Below are 19,693 nucleotides of genomic sequence, written 5' to 3'. Positions count from 1 at the left end.
AGGCTTGGGAGGGGGCCCTGCCCTCTTGGGGACGCAGAGAACAGGGACAGGCCAGGAACCTCCGGACAGCGACCCGAAGCGGACAGGACCCGGCCCCTTCCCGGGCTCCGATGCGGCGGGCGGGCGGGCCCGTTCCCACAGGCGGGCCGGCTAAGATCCCCTCCTCCCCGCCCTGCCGCCAGGGCCGGCTCCTCCCCCGCCAGGCCGGCTCCTGCAGCCGGCCGGCTCGTGGCTCCTCCCAGCAGAGCGGCCCGGCTCCGCCCCGCCGGCTTCCCGGCTCCGCGCTGCTCTAGGCTCGCCGCATGCTTGGTCCGCCGCTGCCGGAGCCTGAGCCGGAGCTGGAAGATGGCGGAGCCGGCGCCAGACTGCAGCGCGCTGCTGGACGAGGAGCTCTCCTCCTTCGTGTTCAGCTATCTCACTGACAGCCAGGTACCGGGGCAGGGAGCCCGGCCCAGGCACCGGGGAGCCGCGGAGCAGGGAGCCCTGCACCCCGTGCACCGAGCCCGGGTCCCCCATGCACCGGGGACTCTGCACCCCATGCACCGGGAACAGGGGAGCCGCGAGGTGCAGGGAGCCCGGATCCCCCATGCACCGGGGGCAGGGAGCTCTGATGCCTGTGCCCCAGACAGAGGGAAATCTGGGGGTGCAGAAGCCCCTGCTCCCCCTCATGCACTGAGGACCGGGGAGTCTGGGGTGCAGAAACACCGGTTTCTCCATGTACCAAAGATGGGGCATTCCTGATTCCTCGCATACAGCAGAGACGGGGAGAGAAGTCTGCGGGTGCAGGAAACCCTGATTCCCGCCCTACGCCAGGAAGGGGGAGCTTGGGGGGGTGCAGGGACTCGTGATCCCTCCATGCACCAGGCAGGCAGAGGGGGATCCAGGAGGCTGCACGCTGCTGCTGCAGTCCCAGTGGGAGAAGCATGGGAGGCTGCAGCCGGCAGCCCTGACTGACGGGGGTGCGCGTGCAAAGCCCCCCGCGCAGCAGTGGGGGATCTGGCACCGGGGAGGCTGCTACGTTGCGCTCCCAAGGAGGCTCGAGCCCTTATTCGGGGGAAAGCTCGCTGCGCCCGAGCACTTTCAGCACCACTCACACGTGGACTCCTGGGTGCTGCTGCCAGGCACCTTCCCCATGCATAGCAGCCCGGCCGGGCTGCACACATGGGGGTGGGGGGCGGGGGACGACGATTAAGGCACAAGGGCCCTGCCAGGGCTCAATCAATCCGTCTTTGCAGGGTGATTGTGTGTGATGTGACTGGGGGGAATGTTGTGGGAGGGGAGCCGTCTGAGGAAGTGCAATTGTGGGGGGAGGGGGTGACAGCGCCGGGGGGGGGGGGGGGCGCGGGCCGGTTGTGGGAGGAAGTGATAGTTGTGTGTGTGTGTGTGTGTGGGGGGGGGGAATGATGGGAAGGAACAGTCTAGTTGCAGTGGTTCTCAAACTTTTGAACTGGTGACCCCTTTCACACAGCAAGCCCCTGAGTGTGACCCCCCCCACACCTTATACATTAAAAACACTTTTTTTTTTATATTTGACACTATTATAAATGCTGGAGGTGAAGCGGGGTTTGTGGGTGGAGGCTGACAGCTCGTGACCCCCCGCGTAATAACCTCACGGCCCCCTGAGTGGTCACAACCCCCAGTTTGAGAACCCCTGTGGATGCAGTGTTCCTTAAAGTTGTCAGGCTAATGTATCGATTCCTGCTCACCCCCATCTTCCCAATGTGTTTCCTTTTTTCTTCTTCTTCAGACAAGTGGGTGAAAGAAGGTGGGGGATGAGGGGGTGAGAGGGGAATTGGTCATTGCCTGGGTTGGCTTCTCCCATCCCAACTAACAGCCTGGCCTGAATGCTAGGGCTGGCATTTGGTAGAGGGATTAAACGTTGTGTTGCTCGTTACTCCAGAGATATGGTGGTGATGGGGTTGTGTGGTATGGGGGCAGATAAGAATTAGACTGTGCGAGTGAGTCATGCCGTGTGTCGGTTACATGTATGCAGGTTGAGATCTGGGGAATGGAGTGAGAGGGGTCTTACTGTTGCAAATAAGAAACTTAAAAATCTGGATCAGCTCCTTTTTGGACAGAGCTGGATATTAAAATCAGATTAAGTCTCCTTGGCAGCTTCTGCATGATCACGAGAGGGTGCGTGCTGGATATATCAGAGGGCTGCATGCTTTTCCATTTTGGGGGGTTGCGGAAAGGGGCTAAACAATAAACTCTGCAATAGCTGAAACCATGACTGATCTGGAGCATGACCACACATTTTGCAGCCAGATTTATGTGCTCAGAGCCTGTTGCAAATGGAAAGAGTTTTCCATAGTTACTTATACCCCCTCCCCAACACACCCTCAGTCTCATAACCACAGATTACAAAACAGCTTTGATTGTGGATCTGCCACATAAATGCTAGCCCTTCTTCTCTCACTGGTTTATTTGTTTTGACTGCAGGAGCTGGGGAAGAACTGCTGTTTGGATTAATAACAAATAATAGTTGAAGACTTAGTAAATCTCATTTGTCCCCGGTGCATGTGCCAGACAGAACTAGGCAGGTCTTGCCACAAGCTAGATTGATGTGGTCTCTGTGCCTCCTGAAGCAGACACCAGCACTGGAGATTTCCAGTTTAGCATGGGACATGGGCAGTGGGTATGTGTATGTGGCAACTTTCATTATTAACTGCAAGCTGCTGACAGTTTGATTACAGATGAAGGGTCAGAAAAGGTGAGAAGTGGGGAGAGGACATTTTATAAACAGAGTTTGTATTTTCTGGTTGGAAGGATTTATTATTACCAGAGGAATTAGTGATGAGGAAACACGAGAGAACATGAGATTGTATAGATAGATGTCATTCTACAAAAACAAAGTATTTCAGAAAGGTTACAATTTGTAAAAGTCTGGTTGCTCTCTGTGCAGGTGAAAGGTCTTGGGTATGATACCCAGTAATAAAATGCATCTTTTCTGGATGTTTAACGTGAAATAAATAATGATATTATATGCTGTGCATGCACTTTGACAGCTGAAGTTTTTGCATTTTAAATTTCAATCTAAAAATGTTATTCCAATAAGGATCTTTCCCCCCTTCTTTTGTATATCGCGATGCAGACATTTTTGAGAGTTTGTATGTTTGCTGCAACACCACCCTATCGTGAACATTTTCTGCAAAGTTTGGAACTGTGAAATGGCTTGTGATGAAATGAGTGTTTTTTCCATGACATTTCTTGAAATAATATTTGCTGAGTTTGCAGCTCTCTCTCTCACATTATATATATATATATATATATATATATATATATATATATATATATATACCTCTACCCCGATATAACACGACCCGATATGACACAAATTCGGATATAACACGGTAAAGTAGCGCTCTGGAAGGGGCGGGGGGGTGGCTGCGCGTTCTGGGGGATCAAAGCAAGTTTGATATAACGCGGTTTCACCTATAATGCGGTAAGATTTTTTGGCTCCCGAGGACAGCATTATATCAGGGTGGAGAGGTATGTGTGTGTGTATATATATATATATATATATATATATATATATATGCACGCATACACAGTAGTTTAGTAGTAGCATTATGTACATACATAGTGTTATAGCTGTCATCTGTTGTGTGTGTAATGTTAACAAAAGCAAATAGACTGCGCAGGTTTCCTCAGAAGTGTTATGCAGTCTGTGTTGGTTATAGGGTATGTATGGAAAGTGCTTTTGTTAATTTCATTTCACTTCTCTCCCCCACATGTATAGAAGGGTTAAAGTCCCAGCATGTGATTTGTATGCATTTGTTTGAGAAATGATTGAAGTTGTAAGTGTGTGTTGTTCTTGTACCTTAACCTCTGATGAAACTGCAGTGAAGGCTCCAGTCACATGCTTTGCTTATAACTATAAACGGGAGGCGGTTCCTAGGCTCGCCTCTGACGTCTCTCCCCATTACTACTGTACTAGCCTGTGCTTACAACTGGCTTACTGAGTTCTCAATGAAGCCTGAAAGCTGCTCCTGCAAAGTCCCCAGTGTTCTAGAACAGGATCAGATTATCCAAAGAGGCTAAAATGTCAGGACGCCATGAGATCATGCATATTATCTGTTTCCTTCATGGAAATCCTGAAGGACTCCAGCTCTCCTGCATCATCCCCCCTTTTCCTTGCTTTTGCAGCAGTATTGCAGAAATTCACAGCAAGGTGCTCAAAAGTGGTAGGTGATTAGTGGCCCGGCCCAGCTAAACAGACAAAATCCCTGAGAGGCGCAGTGCAAGTTTAACATGGTTATTTGCATCAGTCTCTTAATTATTCAGGATTGCACTGAGGGTGCATGCTAACCTCTATTTACATATGGAAGGCAATGATGATTCTCATGATAACTGCATTGTTACTGAAAGAGAATAAAGGGTTTTCTTTTTATGTTTTACTTTTCTTACCAAAATGGGCTTATTTTGCAAGTGACCTGAAACGTATGATTTATAGGCCAACTTAATGCATTCTGTGCTGCTCTTGTCATCTTCAAAGGATAAAGACAATTGCAGCTAATTTGTCGAGGGTATCAAGTGTTGGAAGGGTCCAGGCATAGTGGACGTTACCAACGATACCAGTCGGGTTATGGAATCTTTTCTGATTCTCTGGAATAACGAGGCTCAGTCTGACTTTTCCATTTTTGACTTGTTTAAAAATCAGCATAGGAAAAAATAACACAGGCTGCTGCCTGGAGACGTTTAAAGATCACATGGACTGAAATACATTATTCCCTATTTAGCTTCTCTGCACCCTGTTAACAGCTTAATTCATTACTGGGTGCATAAGCACTTTGAGGTCCTCAGTTGAAAAGCATATAGCAAGTTAATTATTGTTAATCATTAAGCAGTTCTCCTCTAGATCAGAGCCTTACTCCAGCTATTTCTCATAGCTCGAACCCATGTTCTACTTCTTGTCTGTTCCTCTTCTCAGTCTTGCTCAATAGCTGTTTATCAAAGCTTTTTGTCTTGAGGCCTGGAATAATTAGGCCAAGCCAAAGATGACCCTTCTTTGTACCTGTGTCAAGCATACCTTTTGTTGGACTGCATGCAGGTATGTTCCCTTGTAGTGTGAGTCAGTGAAAAGAGGTGGGAAGAAGGGTCTGAGAATAGTAGCCATGTACAAGTCTAGAGAAGTGTTGCGATTATTACCGAATCTGAGTTTATCGAAGAGCAGACTGATTCATCCAAAGCAGAATACAGACATTTTGGTGAGGTGACCACTGCTCAGAGTTGCAGCCACAGCTTATATCACAGCACTGAATGTGAAAAATCCAGAGTACAGCTTGCTGCTGAATTTGTCATTTTCAGTGATGAGATACTAACTGCTAGGAGCAGAGGCAGAGAATTCCCACTGGCAGCTCCGGTGGGCGTGCTGGAGACTGGTCCCTTTTCAGAACCTATGCGCAGATCAGCCCATTTTCAAGCCTTGCATTTCTGGCAATTTGCCCCTGTGTTTACTGTCCACAGTAGGAATCCACTGGTTGCATCCTGGTGTGGGTTCGGGGTTTTGTCTGTGTTGTACCAGCACATTCCTTTCCTTGTTTCATCCTGCAATTCAAAGGCATCTACCCCACAGGTGAATAATTAAGGTCTTAACCTGCTGTCTCTAGCAAAGGAAGCTTCTATCCCACATCATAGGTGCTGGAACTAGGAGTGCGGGGGTGCTGCCACACCCTCTTGCTTGAAGTGGTTTCCATTATATACAGGGTTTACGGTTTGGTTCAATGGTTCTTATCAGCACCCCCACTATAAAAATTGTTCCAGAACGCCTGCCCACATTAACTTTTCCAGTGTCAAAAGCCTCTTTATAGTAAGAAATTCTACTTCCTCTAGGATCAGAGGGATAGCCGTGTTAGTCTGGATCTGTAAAGGCAGCAAAGAGTCCTGTGGCACCTTATAGACTAACAGACATATTGGCGCATGAGCTTTTGTGGGTGAACACCCACTTCGTCGGATACGTGTCACATGCATCTGACGAAGTGGGTGTTCACTCACGAAAGCTCATGCTCCAATATGTCTGTTAGTCTATAAGGTGCCACAGGACTCTTTGCTGCTTTTATTTCCTCTAGGGTTTCATTCAACAACCTGACAGGGTGTAAAAATGCACTGACACCATTCCCCCCCCCCCAATAACTCCCCACTGTCCCAGCTGATTTCCAAAAGAACCTCTTCTTCTTCCCCTTAAGGAGACTGGCTTTAAACCGCTGAGCCTCAGACCTGACATTGCTGTGTTGTTGAGCTGCACGATAGCACTGTAAAGCATAGTCTCTGCCATGCACATGTTCCCCTTTCTTTGGCCCAGTGGGTGACTCCTGCTATTTTGAGCTAGTTGGAGGATTAGGCTGGAAGCGAGTTGCTGTGCTTTTTATGTGACTGTTCTACTGTCTAGCAGACACCCAGCTTTTGTGTTCCTCACAATGGAAGACACTGAGGTTTCATACATTGCCCTTTGGTTTCCTTCAGTTAAATTAGGGACTGGCCCAAGAGCATTCTGTCATGTGGCAGTTTGGCATTCACGTTCCAGGCTAGCAGAGACAGGAGGCAGGGAAGGAGCATTCCATGACACTTAACAGTGACCTTCTGGCCAACACACAGACTAGGATTAATTGGCTCACCAGTGAGCAGGATTCACCCCACCTTGGCTGGAGGGAGGGTGGCTCTGACATGAGGGCATTCTGACTTGTGTTGGTGAAATGGGGAAATTGCAGAAGACCCTGATCTTCAGCAGGACCTCTAGAGTGTATTGTTTCTGCTTCACTCGGTAAACCAAAATAGATGCTCATTTGGCTTTCCCCTCTGCTCTGGACGAGTCTTCAATGAACATAAAGCGCTGAAACTAACTCAGAGTCCCATGGTCCTTTGGTAGGCAGAGTGCAGGAGCTCTGATGCTTTGTGTGCAAAGAGCCGCTGAGGTGAAACTTGTATTTTCACCATGGTACCACTTTCAGGTTGTGAATTTAGTGCCAGATTGATAGCCCTGGAGGCCAAATCCCTCTGTTCACCACAGAGCAGGTACGACAGCAGGGCACGCGTTCCCTGGAAGAACTGCCATTAGGGTTGAGACCATAGCTCGTACAGTTCTTGGCTTCTCTCTGAGACTGCCAACCAAGGAGCCAGAGGTGATGAGATATGGATGCCTGTCTACAGAAATCCACCAGACTCCTTTCATATGTTCCACAGAACAAGCCTCTGTTGGTCAGAGGAATCCACTTTTCAGCTTCCGCTTCCATGGCCTGGCTGCGCTCTATGGCAACATTGTAAGGCTTATGTTTCTCGTGGTGGTTTGGCAGAATAAAGTGATTTAACAGAGAGATGGCTTCTAAACCCTGCGAACTGCAGATTGGTCAGTGAGGCAGACTTGGAGCTGGCTTTTTGAACAGCATATGGCACACAACCCTGGCAACACAACACATTTCTCCTTGGCCACAGAGTACTCAATGGAGCGTGTGATGCCTGTTCTGCAGAGTTGTGTTTTGGATGGGGCGCTGCTGCTGGTATTGGGGAGAAAGTCCCTAAAATGGTGTCTGGTGAACCAGGTTCTGTGGTCTCAGCAACCATATCGCAAATGGCGTTATAGTCACCACACTTTTCCTTGCAAGTTTAAATGAATAGGAAGAACATTCCCCATCTCCTTGCCCAGGCTGCATGCTAGACAAATACCAAGTTGTAGAGACTTAGAAGAGAAAGCGATTTAAAAAAAATTGCTGAAGTTGTAGTGATAAAGAGCACTGACAGGCTAACGTTAATGGGCAAAATCATCAACTGGTGTAAATTGGCCTAGTTTCGTTGAAGTTGTGCCCATTAGCAACACCTGCGGATGTGACGCCAGACATTGCCTGAGCTTGTTACTATGTACTGGTAGGCTGGTTTCCTTTTCCACATTTCTCTCAGCCTGGACTACGAAAGGACACAAATTACTATTTGTTTATTGTTTGTGTTGCGGTAGCATCCAGGATGTGGCAGGCATTTTACGCACGTACTCCCACCTCTATATCTATGTCACCTTGTCCAGCAAGTGCTTATGGTCTTGTCGGCTCCGCTCTTGCTCCTTGTCCATTTCACTTTGGGGCTCTCGTGCGCCAGGTTACAGTGATTTAAAAACAACAGCTTATTTACCTTAGGGTTGAAAAAGGGAAATCAAACTCTGCCAACATTCCTGTTGGCCTTCGTTTCTGTAGAAGCTGAACAGGGTCAGGGCTTCCCCCCGCCCCCCGCCACTCCCCTGTGCTTGCTTCAGAATACCAGCATGTATGCAAGCAGCTGTGGGAGCATGAACTTGGTCATAGCCCCGGGGCCAGGTGTGCTGGGTGGACCATCACCTTCCACTGTGGCTAGCACTTGGTTAGCATTTACCCTGGATCCTGGGTGGTAGTGCTAGGGTGCGGCTTGGCACAGCTTCATTTATCCTCTCCCTGTTCTTTCCCCCTTGCCCCAAGATGGGGCAGAAGTTTGCCGTTAGCCCCTCTTTTGTGCTTTCCACTTTCAAAATGCTGCGGCATTATAACCCAAGTGACAGATCACGGCTTTGTGTGTGTGGGGGGTGGCAAGTCCACGTTTGAGGTATGGAGTGAATGAAGAAGCAGTGAGAGACAGGGATTGCTGGCACATCTCAGCAGCTCTTTGTATCCCTTTCTGTGTCTCCGGATTCCCCTCCCAGGCAGTGAGAGCTAGAATCTTTCCCAGCCTTGGGAAGGGAAGCTAGAGTGGTTGAACATGACGCAAATTTCCCTTCACACGTTGTGGAACAAGAGGCCCCTTGCTATTGCTGTGTGGAGCAGCAGAGAGGTAGAGGAGTCCCAGATGGCTGAGGCTTCTCATCTCCCATCATAATGTAAGTGGGAGAGACTCTGGGGCATTGGGAACACTAATGTGATGCTTCCCCTGTGTTCCTCCTGGGACCCAACGACACATTCTTTACACAGCTGTTTTCCTTTGCTGCTGAGGGGAGCAATAAAAGGCAGCTTAGGATGAAAGCAGTGCCTCCAGCTCTTGCAATGAAATCATTGTGGGGAATTATATTTTGATTAGACGGACTTGCTAAATTCTCTCCCTGTCTTGCTCCTAAGCTGTGAACTTGCACCCAGCAGCAGTACTGAGCATGCTGGAAGAAAAAGCCTCTTGCTGGTGAGACAGCCCTTGCTGGTCAGACAGCTCAGTTCTTGTTTCAGTTTGTGGAGTTCATTGCTGCTGCAGCTTCCACATTTGTTATTCAGAAAGAGCTGCAGGTAACCTATTCATCCCAGGCAGGGTGGCCATGCATTCACCAGGCTAAGAGCCACCGTCACCTCCCCTGAGGAGCCCTAGTTTCCCTGCAGTTCAAGGGCAAGGAAATCTTGAAGTTGACAGGACTCTCCAGGGGACCAGAATACCCTCATCAGGCCGCAAGATCTGAGGTCCCCATGTGTATGAAGCTGGTGTGGTCAGAGCAGTGTGCAGAGGAACACCATTGCTGAGATACATGCACACACCAGGAAGCCTATCACCATCTAATCAGGTTTCTTTTCAGTCCCTGTAGGGTGGAGTTTGCAAGTTGTCTGAGCATAACCTCCTGCTGCCCTGAGTCTGGGCCTGTTTCTGCTTTCACTTCTTCTGGCGTAAATGAGGCGTAACTCCATTAAAGTCAGTGGAGCTACACGGGTTAAGTGAGCTCAGGATCAGACCCTCCGTGAGTTGCTGTTGGGAAGAGGAAGTGTTGCTTGCTGTCGTTGCAGCTGGGCGGTTTTTTAACCTAGTTGAGTGCTTGGTGGTAGAAATTAGCTGTCATGTTTGCATTATGAAAGTGAAAATGTAGCACTGAAATGTTGCAATAGATGTTGCAGAGGCAAGATTCCATAGTGTCTGTGCTTTTTGCATGCACAGGAAAGAATATCCAGGCCAGTATAATTGTCCATTACTGGACCGGCTGGATTGATTTTGGGCAAACAGTGATGATGATTTTATCTAGCATGGTTGTTACATATACAGTAAGGTAACAGTAATAATGAGGGTATATGGTATCCAACCCCTCTGACGCCCACTGAAGGCAAGTGCTGAGGGAGCCTGCGTTTTACATCTCCTCAGAAAGATAGTGCTTCTCCTAAGATCAAGAAAGAGCATTTCAAGATGGACCCTGTAAACTCAGTAGGCTGCCTCTTTATTGAAGACAGCACTGCAATTTGCTCCATGTTATGCAAAGGAGATGTGGTCCTTTGGCTTTGGGCAAGTTGCCAGTGCAACCCTAACTTGGGCAATGTGAGCGTCCTAAGTACATATATCGTCAAAGCAATGGAAAATGTGCCATCTCCTTAAGGCAATGGTGTTACCCTTCAACTAGGAAACCCACTACTGAGAGCAACATCTTTAGCCCTGGTTAATCATTTCAGTCTCTGTGCCCTGCCTGGCCAATGCCCATCATCACTTCCTCAGGGGACTCTCAGGCCACATCCACAGCAGGGAAGAGGGATTGCATGCTGACTTGTGCTCTGCCAGCTGACAGTGCTGACAGAGCCCTTTCCTGCTGCATGAATGCTCTTCACCTGGCATACAGTGAGGCTTCGGTGAACTTTGTTCCTGTCTGTTCTCCCTGTTCTCTGAATTCTTGGGAATTGAACAGGCTGGACACTAACAGGCTGAGTTCTCCTTGTTTAAAGAGCGTGGATGTGACTTTCATAATCCTTTGCTTTTAAGCTGATTAAGTTTTGCATTGAATTTCCTGTTAATTTTACTTTAAAAATGTATTGGCCACTCATGAACCATTGGCCCCCTTTAAACTATAGCTAGTTAGCTGCTTTCCTTTCCCAACAATCCTAGAGCTGACTAAGGGACCACTCTAACAAGTCCCTCCGATGGAGCTTTGTGTCATGCAAGAGGAATATGATCAAGCAGCCTACAGTTTAAATTAGGCCCAACATCATCTAGATCAGGGATTGGCAACTTTTGGCACACGGCTCGCTAGGGTAAGCCCCCTGGCGGGCCGGGCCAGTTTGTTTACCTGCCACGCCCACAGTTTCAGCCGATCGCAGCTCCCACTGGCCATGGTTCGCTGTCCCAGGCCAATGGGGGCTGTGGGAATTGGCGTAGGCCGAGGGATGTGCTGGCCGCCGCTTCCCGCAGCCCCCATTGGCCAGGAGCAGCGAACCGCGGCCAGTGGGAGCCACGATCGGCTGGACCTGCGGACGCGGCAGGTAAACAAACCGGCCTGGCCTGCCAGGGGGCTTACCCTGGTGGGCCATGTGCCAAAGGTTGCCGATCCCTGATCTAGGCTGTTCTTGTATGAAGCATAAATAAATGCTCCCATAATTTTGTTTTACTAATATCTCAGTGACGATTTTTTCACGGGATTTTTAAACCATCCACTTGGCTCTTTCATGACAACTGAGAGGTAAAACTGCCTAGTCTTGTTCCACAGGGCCCAATCAGGGGCCGAGGCCTCAGTGCTCAGTGCTGTACAAACATGGAGTGAAGCGACAGCCCTGCACTACAGAGCTGACAGTTGAAGTTGGTGACAAGAAGCAGCAGGTGCATGAGAGAAACTAATGCGTTTGCTCTCTGTTCCTCCATTGCATCCATATTGAAGGGGCAGCTGAGTGAAACTAGAGGCCCGGGAAAGAAGCTGCAATGTTTATCACCAGACTGAGTGCTTTGAGGGAAGCCATGGGGTGGGTATGAGCTGGGAAGATCTGATCTGGAGAGCTTATATGCTGTCTAGTCTTCCCTGGTGCTCTGAGTGCCTCAGTGTCTCTGTTACCTCCTCCTTATTGATTGTTGCTTTTCTCTATCCATCCTAGTTTTATGATGTTTGGGAGCCAAATCTGCAGCCTCCGGCCTGGTTGTTCTTTGTGCTGGTTTTCCAGGTGTGCTTAGTGACACTGGTTCCTCTCTGCACCAGCTGTTATCTGCTCAGCATTTGCTTTGTTTTTCATGGCGTGTGCATGTGTGTAAATTTAGTGCTGGGGAAAGTGCTCCATTGACAGCCCTGTAGACTGAAGGCATGCCTTTATTGACCAGAGCAGGTATCATACAGACAGTACCGGTGAAAACTCCCTACACCAGGGGTCGGCAACCTTTCAGAAGTGGTGTGCCAAGTCTTCATTTATTCACTTTAATTTAAGGTTTCGGGTGCCGGTAATACATTTTAATGTTTTTTAGAAGGTCTCTCTCTATAAGTCTATATATTATATAACTAAACTATTGCTGTGTTGTAAAATAAACAAGGTTTTCAAAATGTTTAAGAAGCTTCATTTAAAATTAAATTAAAATGTTGATCTTACGCCGCCGGCCTGCTCAGCCCGCTGCTGATTTGGGGTTCTGTTCACCTAGGCCGGCAGCAGGCTGAGCTGGGCCTGCGGCCGGGACCCCAGCTGGGAAGGGTCCGGCAGCCAGAACCCCAGACCGGCATCGATAAACCACTCAAGGGTTCCATCCTCCAGCTCCTGCCAGCCGGGATCCCAGCTGCTGGACCCGCTCAGCCCGCTGCTGGTCTGGGGTCCTGGCCCTGCCCACACACAGTGGGTACCTACCTTCTCCCTGGTTCTGGCCCATTCTCTTCCTCTCTCTGCACTGAGCTGAGGGTGGGAGTGCACTGAGCACAAGGCTGGGGGTGAAGGGGCTGGGCAGGAGCTAGAATGAGGGAGGGGGCTCAGGGTTGGGGCAGGAGGTTTGGGTGTGGGGCACTTACCAGGGCAGCTCCCATTTGGTGCGAGGGGTGCAGGTGGGTATGTGGGGTGGGGGGTGCAGGAGCTCCCATTTGGTGCTCAGGGTGGGGGTGGTAATGTGGGGGGGGTGCAAGAGTCAAGATGTGGGGGGTGCACGGGATGTGGGGGCTGGGTATGTGGGGGTGTGCAAGAGTCAGGGCAGAGGGCTGGGGGCATGTGAGGGCAGTGCAGGTGTCAGGGCAGGGGGTGGGCGGGCTGGATATGTGTGGGGGTGCCAGAGTCAGGGCTGGGGTCGTGGGACGGATGGGTGAAGGAGCCAAACAGAGGGCTAGGTGTGTATGAGGGGGGTACAGGGCTCAGGACAGGGGCCTGGGGTGTGTGCGGGGGGTCAGGGCAGAGGGCTGGGGGTTTGTGTGTGGGGTCAGGGCAGGGGGCTGGAGGGGATATGCCCCTATTCCACCCCCCCTTTCCCCAAGGCCCTGCCCCCGCTTCTTCTCTGCCTCTGCCGGGAGCAGCGAGCACGCTGACTCTGCTCCTTCCCGACCCCCTCCCTCACCAAGGGTCATCAGCTGATCGGCCAGCAGGGCGGGAGGGATGGAGATGCAAAGGCGGGGCAGGAACCCAGCACACTATGGGAAGAGGCAGGGAAGCTGGCAGGACCAAGCTTCTGCCCCCTGCCCCGGTGGGGGAGGGCGGAGAAGAGCGGGCCGGACCAGGCCGGGCAGGGCAGGATTTTTAATGGCACGCTGCCGCCTGCTGGGACTCTGGCAGGCAACAGCGTACCATTAAAAATCAGCTCGCATGCCATCTTTGGCATGCGTGCCATAGGTTGCTGACCCCTTCCCTACATTGTCCCACCAATTTGACTGTAAGCTCCACTGCCCAGAGGCCTTAGGTTCCCTATTTGTTTGTAAGGCACCTAGCACACAATGGGTTTTAAATACATAATGTTAATTAAGAAATGATCATAGAATCTCAGGGTTGGAAGGGACCTCAGGAGGTCATCTAGTCCAACCCCCTGCTCAAAGCAGGACCAATCCCCAACTAAATCATCCCAGCCAGGGCTCCGTCACGCCTGACCTTAAAAACCTCCAAGGAAGGAGACTCCACCACCTCCCTAGGTAACCCATTCCAGTGCTTCACCACCCTACTAGTGAAAAAGTTTTTCCTAATGTCCAACCTAAACCTCCCCCTCTGCAACTTGAGACCATTACTCCTTGTTCTGTCATCTTCTACCACTGAGAACAGTCTAGATCCATCCTCTTTGGAACCCCCTTTCAGGTAGTTGAAAGCAGCTATCAAATCCCCCCTCATTCTTCTCTTCTGCAGGCTAAACAATCCCAGTTCCCTCAGCCTCTCCTCATAAGTCATGTGCTCCAGCCCCCTAATCATTTTTGTGGCCCTCCGCTGGACTCTCTCCAATTTATCCACTTCCTTCTTGTAGTGTGGGGCCCAAAACTGGACACAGTACTCCAAATGAGGCCTCACCAGTGCTGAATAGAGGGGAATGATCACATCCCTCGATCTGCTGGAAATGCCCCTACTTATACAACCCAAAATGCCATTAGCCTTCTTGGCAACAAGGGCACACTGTTGACTCATATTCAGCTTTTCGTCCACCGTAACCCCTAGGTCCCTTTCTGCAGAACTGCTGCCCAGCCATTCGGTCCCTAGTCTATAGCAGTGCATGGGATTCTTCCGTCCTAACTGCAGGACTCTGCACTTGTCCTTGTTGAACCTCATCATATTTCTTTTGGCCCAATCCTCTAATTTGTCTAGGTCCCTCTGTATCCTATCCCTACCCTCCAGCGTATCAACCACTCCTCTCAGTTTAGTGTCATCTGCAAACTTGCTAAGGGTGCAGTCCACATCATCCTCCAGATCGTTAATGAAGATATTGAACAAAACCGGCCCCAGCACCGACTCTTGGGGCACTCCACTTGATACCGGCTGCCAACTAGACATGGAACCATTGATCACTACCCGTTGAGCCCGACCATCTAGCCAGTTTCAATATCACCCTGACCTAGAGGAATCTCATCTAGGGCTCAATGGGAAGTTCAGTCAGCATGGCCTTCTGTCTTCAGACTGCCAGTCTTGTGATTTGCTCTCTGTCTCCGAGGTCCTAGACTGAAACCCACTAAACTCAGAAGACAGCATGTCTAGGTTAGAACAAAAGATTGAGAGCTTGGAGGCCTGGATCCTGTTCCCCTCTCTGCTACTAGCTTGCTGTGATCAATTGGAAGATCATCTGAAAACACCATGTTATAATATATGCATGTATTTACTTTTTTGGAGGATACTATTGGCCATACTTTCAAAAGAGCTCATATTCCCCATTGGCACCTAAATGAGATGGGAAGATGTTCAGAGGTACTCAGCATCCAGAATCGGAGTACTGAGCTCTTTTGAAAATCATAGGAACACAGAATCATAGAATCCTGGGACTGGAAGGGACCTCGAGAGGTCATTTAGTCTGGTCCCCTGCACTCATGGTAGGACTAAATATTGTCTAGACCATCCCTGACAGGTGTTTGTCTAACCTGCTCTTAAAAATCTCCAATGATGGAGACTCCGCAACCTCCCTAGGCAATTTATTCCAGTGCTTAACCATCCTGACAGTTAAGAAGTTTTTCCTAATGCCCAACCTAAACCTCCCTTGCTGCAATTTAAGCCCATTGCTTCTTGTCCTATCCTCAGAGGTTAAGGAGAACAATTTCTCCCACGTCCTTGTAACAAGTTTTTATGTACTTGAAAACTGTTATCATGTCCCCTCTCAGTCATCTTTTCTCCAAACGAAACAAATCCAATTTTTTCAATCTTCCCTCATAGGTCATATTTTCTACAACTTTTAATAATTTTTGTTGCTCTTCTCTGGACTTTCTTGTATTTGTCCACATCTTTCCTGAAATGTGGCATCCAGCACTGGACACAATATTCCAGTTGAGGCCTAATCAGCGTGGAGGACAGCAGAAGAATGCCTTCTTGTGTCTTGCTTTCAACACTCCTGCTAATACGTTTCAGAATGATGTTTGCTTTTTTTGCAATAGTGTTACACTGTTGACTCATATTTAGCTTGTGATCCACTATGACCCCCGATCCCTTTCTGCAGTACTCTTTCCTAAGCAGCCATTTCCCATTTTGTATGTGTGCAACGGATGGTTCCTTCCTAAGTGGAGTACTTTGCATTTGTCCTTATTGATTTTCATCCTATTAACTTCACACCATTTCTCCAGTTTGTCTAGATCATTTTGAATTTTAATCCTATCCTCCAAAGCACTTGCAACACCTCCCAGCTTGGTATCGTCCGCAAACTTTATAAGTGTACTCTCTATGGCTTTATTTAAATCATTAATGAAGATATTGAACGGAACTGGACCCAGAACTGATCCCTGTGGGAATCCCACTCGTTCTGTGCTTCCAGCATGACTGTGAACCACTGATAACTACTCTCTGAGCATGGTTTTCTAATCAGTTATGCATCCACCTTATAGTAGCTCCATCTAGGTTATATTTCTCTAGTTTGAGGAGATCGTGCGAGACAGTATCAGAAGCCTTATTAAAGTCAAGCTATAGCACATCTACTGCTTCCCCGTTATCTAAAAGGCTTGTTACCCTATCAAAGAAAGCTATTACATTGGTTTGACACGATTTGTTCTTGAGAAATCCATGCTGACTGTTACTTATCAGCTTATTATCTTCTAGGTGTTTGCAAATTGATTATTTAATTATTCGCTCCATTATCTTTCCAGATACTGATGTTAAGCTCACTGGTCTGTAATTTCTGAGCAGTTTGTTGGAGATGTGTAAAGGGGAGCTGGGCTCTTTTGAAAAATCGGGTCCTATGTTATTTCCATGCTTTGGGATTATTCTCATTGCTATTACCAGCAACAACCAGCATCCTAAGTGGGGGCAGCAGATAAAAAAGTGCCTTAAAGGTGAATTGCAGATTTATTTTTCAAATATCTAAATATAATTTGAGGCAAGAGTGCAAGTTTGGCCAACTGTTTTATCACTATTCTGTATGCCAGAGGGGATGAAATAATCGTATTCAGAAATACACAAGGCAAAACTGTGCTGTAGGATTAAATAACTTCCCTTCCGTGCACCTCTGCAAGTTCTGTGCTTCAGCAGGGCTCTAATGGGAACTGTGGCTGTGACATCTCAGGATGATGAATTCCAGGGCATCAGAGCGAAGCCAGCAGGCGTGACATTTGGGGGTGGAAAGGGAAACAATTGTGAAGGCGAATGCCCTTTGTTGCCCTGGTATTTGTGGCACTGAGCACATTAAAAATACATTTAGCTCATTTAATGAAAAAATGTGCAGTTTGCTCTTTAAGACTATGGGATGGAAAGAGTCTTGACGCGTGTGATTTCTATTAGTCAGAGATGGCTTCATAACATCTTGTTTGTGGCCATTGCTTTACTGCACCACGGCTGAATTAGTTGAGTGGCCAGTGGAAAGAACTGGAATCCACTGTGAGAAATATCAGATAGGCAGGTCTATGGGAGCATCTGGAGTTCCAATCCTACCCAGTTCCTTGAGTCTTGGTCACGCTGTCTGGAAGGAGAGCGTAAAACTGGACACAGCCTATGAGCTGAACTTTCCTGAGGAAATAGATTGAACTCTGGTCTCTTCTGCCAGCTGGGCCATTAGGGTGGCCTGAAACTCCATTCTTATTTCAGGTTAACAAGTCTATATGCACTCCACATGCAGCTCCTGAGACACATACTTGGGCCAAATTCTGCCCTCAGATACACGTGGAAAGCTCCTGTTGTCTTCAGTGGGAGCAACAAACAAGAACCTGAGTGCAGGATTTGGCTCCCTGTATAGGTCAGTGTTGTGCAATCATCTCGCCAGATTGCACTGCGATATGCAGTTTCTCTCTTACATTATCTGGGGATTCCACTATAGCAACGTGCAGATGTAAAGTCCTTTTGAAGTGTGAACCAAATGTCAGTGGAAAGAGAACTCCCCATAGATGTGTAGTGTGGTCCCTGATTTAACCTGTGATCTCTCTGATCTGATTTACTACTAGGCTGGGCATCATGATTATATGGTCTGACCCTTCCTCTGGTGGGCTCCTCCGTTTGTGTGTATCTGTGTTGCTGTCCTAAGAACATTGGGTATGATGAACAGTGTGTGCTGCATGAGTCTCTGTACCCATCTATTTATAACTGTATAGACAGAGACACCCACACATGCCCCCTCCTTTTCAAAGCTGATATTCAAACCCAGGCATCCCTGACTTAGGCTCTGTCGCTCAGCTGAGCTGTTTGAAGTGCTAACTGATCTGACTTGTGATCCAGTCTCTGACTGGAACATGCATAGGATGTGGCTGCTGTATCTTTTCCACAGGGATGTGGAAGGTCCCTCAGCTACTTGACTTGTTATGCTCCGTGAATTTCTTACTGTTTCCTTTTCAAGGCATGCCTTACTAAAGGAAAAAATATGCCCAGAATTCTGCTGCTGGGTGGCTTGCCGAACCTCTGAGGCGCTGCAGTGCATACATGGCATTGCCTACAGCACATGCTTCCCGAGCACTGGGCTTCTGTTGTTTGTATCCAGACTCATCGTTTTTCATCGCTAGCAAATGATTTACATTAGACATTCCCATGTTTAGTTTTTAGAGTCAGCAGTGCCAGTTAGCCCTATGTTGCTGGACCCAGGAATGGTGCTGACAGCTGCTGTCATGCATGTGTGTGTACAGAATGGGTGACGGCTTAGAGGGAATACTGAGCTGGAGTTCTATCATGGGAAAGGCTGCCTGTGCTGCTTTCACTCAATCTCGGGCCACCAACCCATTCCCAGTGGACCAGGAATGAAGAGCTGCTGTGCCAGTGAGTTTCTTGCCTGTTGAATCCATTGTCTGAGGGAGAGGCCTACCCAGAGCATGAGTTTTGGAGTCAGTGTGATGCCCCACATGGTCAGCTTGTGTTGTGACCTGGTCTAAAGAGTACATATGTGTGGCAGATATGCCATATAAGAGTGCAGCGTGTTACCTTTTTTTAGATCCTCATCTCTGCTTGTGCGCATGCTCCTTTAGCAATGCGAGATATGGACTGTAATAGACATCTGTCAAGGCTCTGCTGTCTTCTCCACTACCTACCTGTCCATCTGTTTGTCTGTCTTGGCACAGAGGCAGAGAAAGCAACGACTGCAATGCATTAAATGAGGTATTATGCCATAGTGTCGGGATCCGTCATGCGTATAATGTAATAAATAGGGTCATAAGCCTTTTACGAAGTCTATTTCCACTCTTGAATCCAGGATTTAATGCATGGCTGCTTAGAGAGGCTGAGGATTTCAGAGGTCAGCAGGGCTAATTGCAATGCTGTAGTGAAAGAGAAGACTGCAGAATACTGCACATGCAAGAAAACCGCTCTGGCAAAAGGACTTAACGAAGGGTGCTAACTGGCTGCATGATCTTCCAAACAAACAGGTGCAAGTACATAGTGTTACCAGTGTTTTGGGAAAACAATGGAAAGGGTTGTATGGGAGAGAAGGGGCCTGTCAAAATTGCCGCTCAGCTGGGTTCGGGTGACTTTGCAGGCTCTGTGGGGGCCTGTGCCAATTTCCTGAGTCATGTGCTGAGAGCGGAATGTAGTGCATTTGATTTCCCCTGTCCTCCAGCACACATGTCTCTGAATATCAATTGGATACAGCATTGCTGGAATTCTTGACCTTAGGTTTCCAGGAGAACCTGAATGCCTCCTAAGGAGCTCTTCAGTGGCTGATGATGGCAAAAATCAGAGTCTCATGGAAGCTCCCCACACCCAGAAACATGCAGGGACCTTCTGCTCCACTCAGCCACGTACCCCACATCCTTTTTGCTGGAAAAGGTGCTGGTTGGGCAGCCCTAGAGACCAAAGGCCTGCATTTATCTAGGGAGGAGGCCCAGCCTGGGGTATGTAGGTGCCTCATAAATGCTCCTCAGCCCAACCTAGATGGGCTTCTCTAGATTCGCCATGGCTCTTCCAGTTCTTAGGCTTCCAGCGGAGCCTGTCTGCATAAAGGCCAGTTAGTGCCAGGCATGAAGTGAACTCCTGTGCGAGTG

General features: G+C 48.7%; 1 protein-coding gene across 1 annotated transcript in view; it reads left to right on the top strand.

The window, feature by feature from the left end:
* Nucleotides 1-320: 320 nt before the first annotated feature.
* PPARGC1B (PPARG coactivator 1 beta) overlaps nt 321-19,693 on the top strand; it is a 95,960-nt gene continuing 76,587 nt past the window's right edge. The window contains exon 1 of the mRNA XM_045028474.1: nt 321-429. Within this exon, the coding sequence (XP_044884409.1) occupies nt 346-429 (84 nt within the window). The 5' untranslated portion in view covers nt 321-345. The remainder of the gene's footprint in view (nt 430-19,693) is intronic.

The sequence above is a fragment of the Mauremys mutica genome, chromosome 8 (genome assembly GCF_020497125.1).
Source record: "Mauremys mutica isolate MM-2020 ecotype Southern chromosome 8, ASM2049712v1, whole genome shotgun sequence".
NCBI lineage: Eukaryota > Metazoa > Chordata > Testudines > Geoemydidae > Mauremys > Mauremys mutica.
Note: the sequence above shows the minus strand (reverse complement) of the source record. Positions and strands in the feature narration are given on the sequence as shown.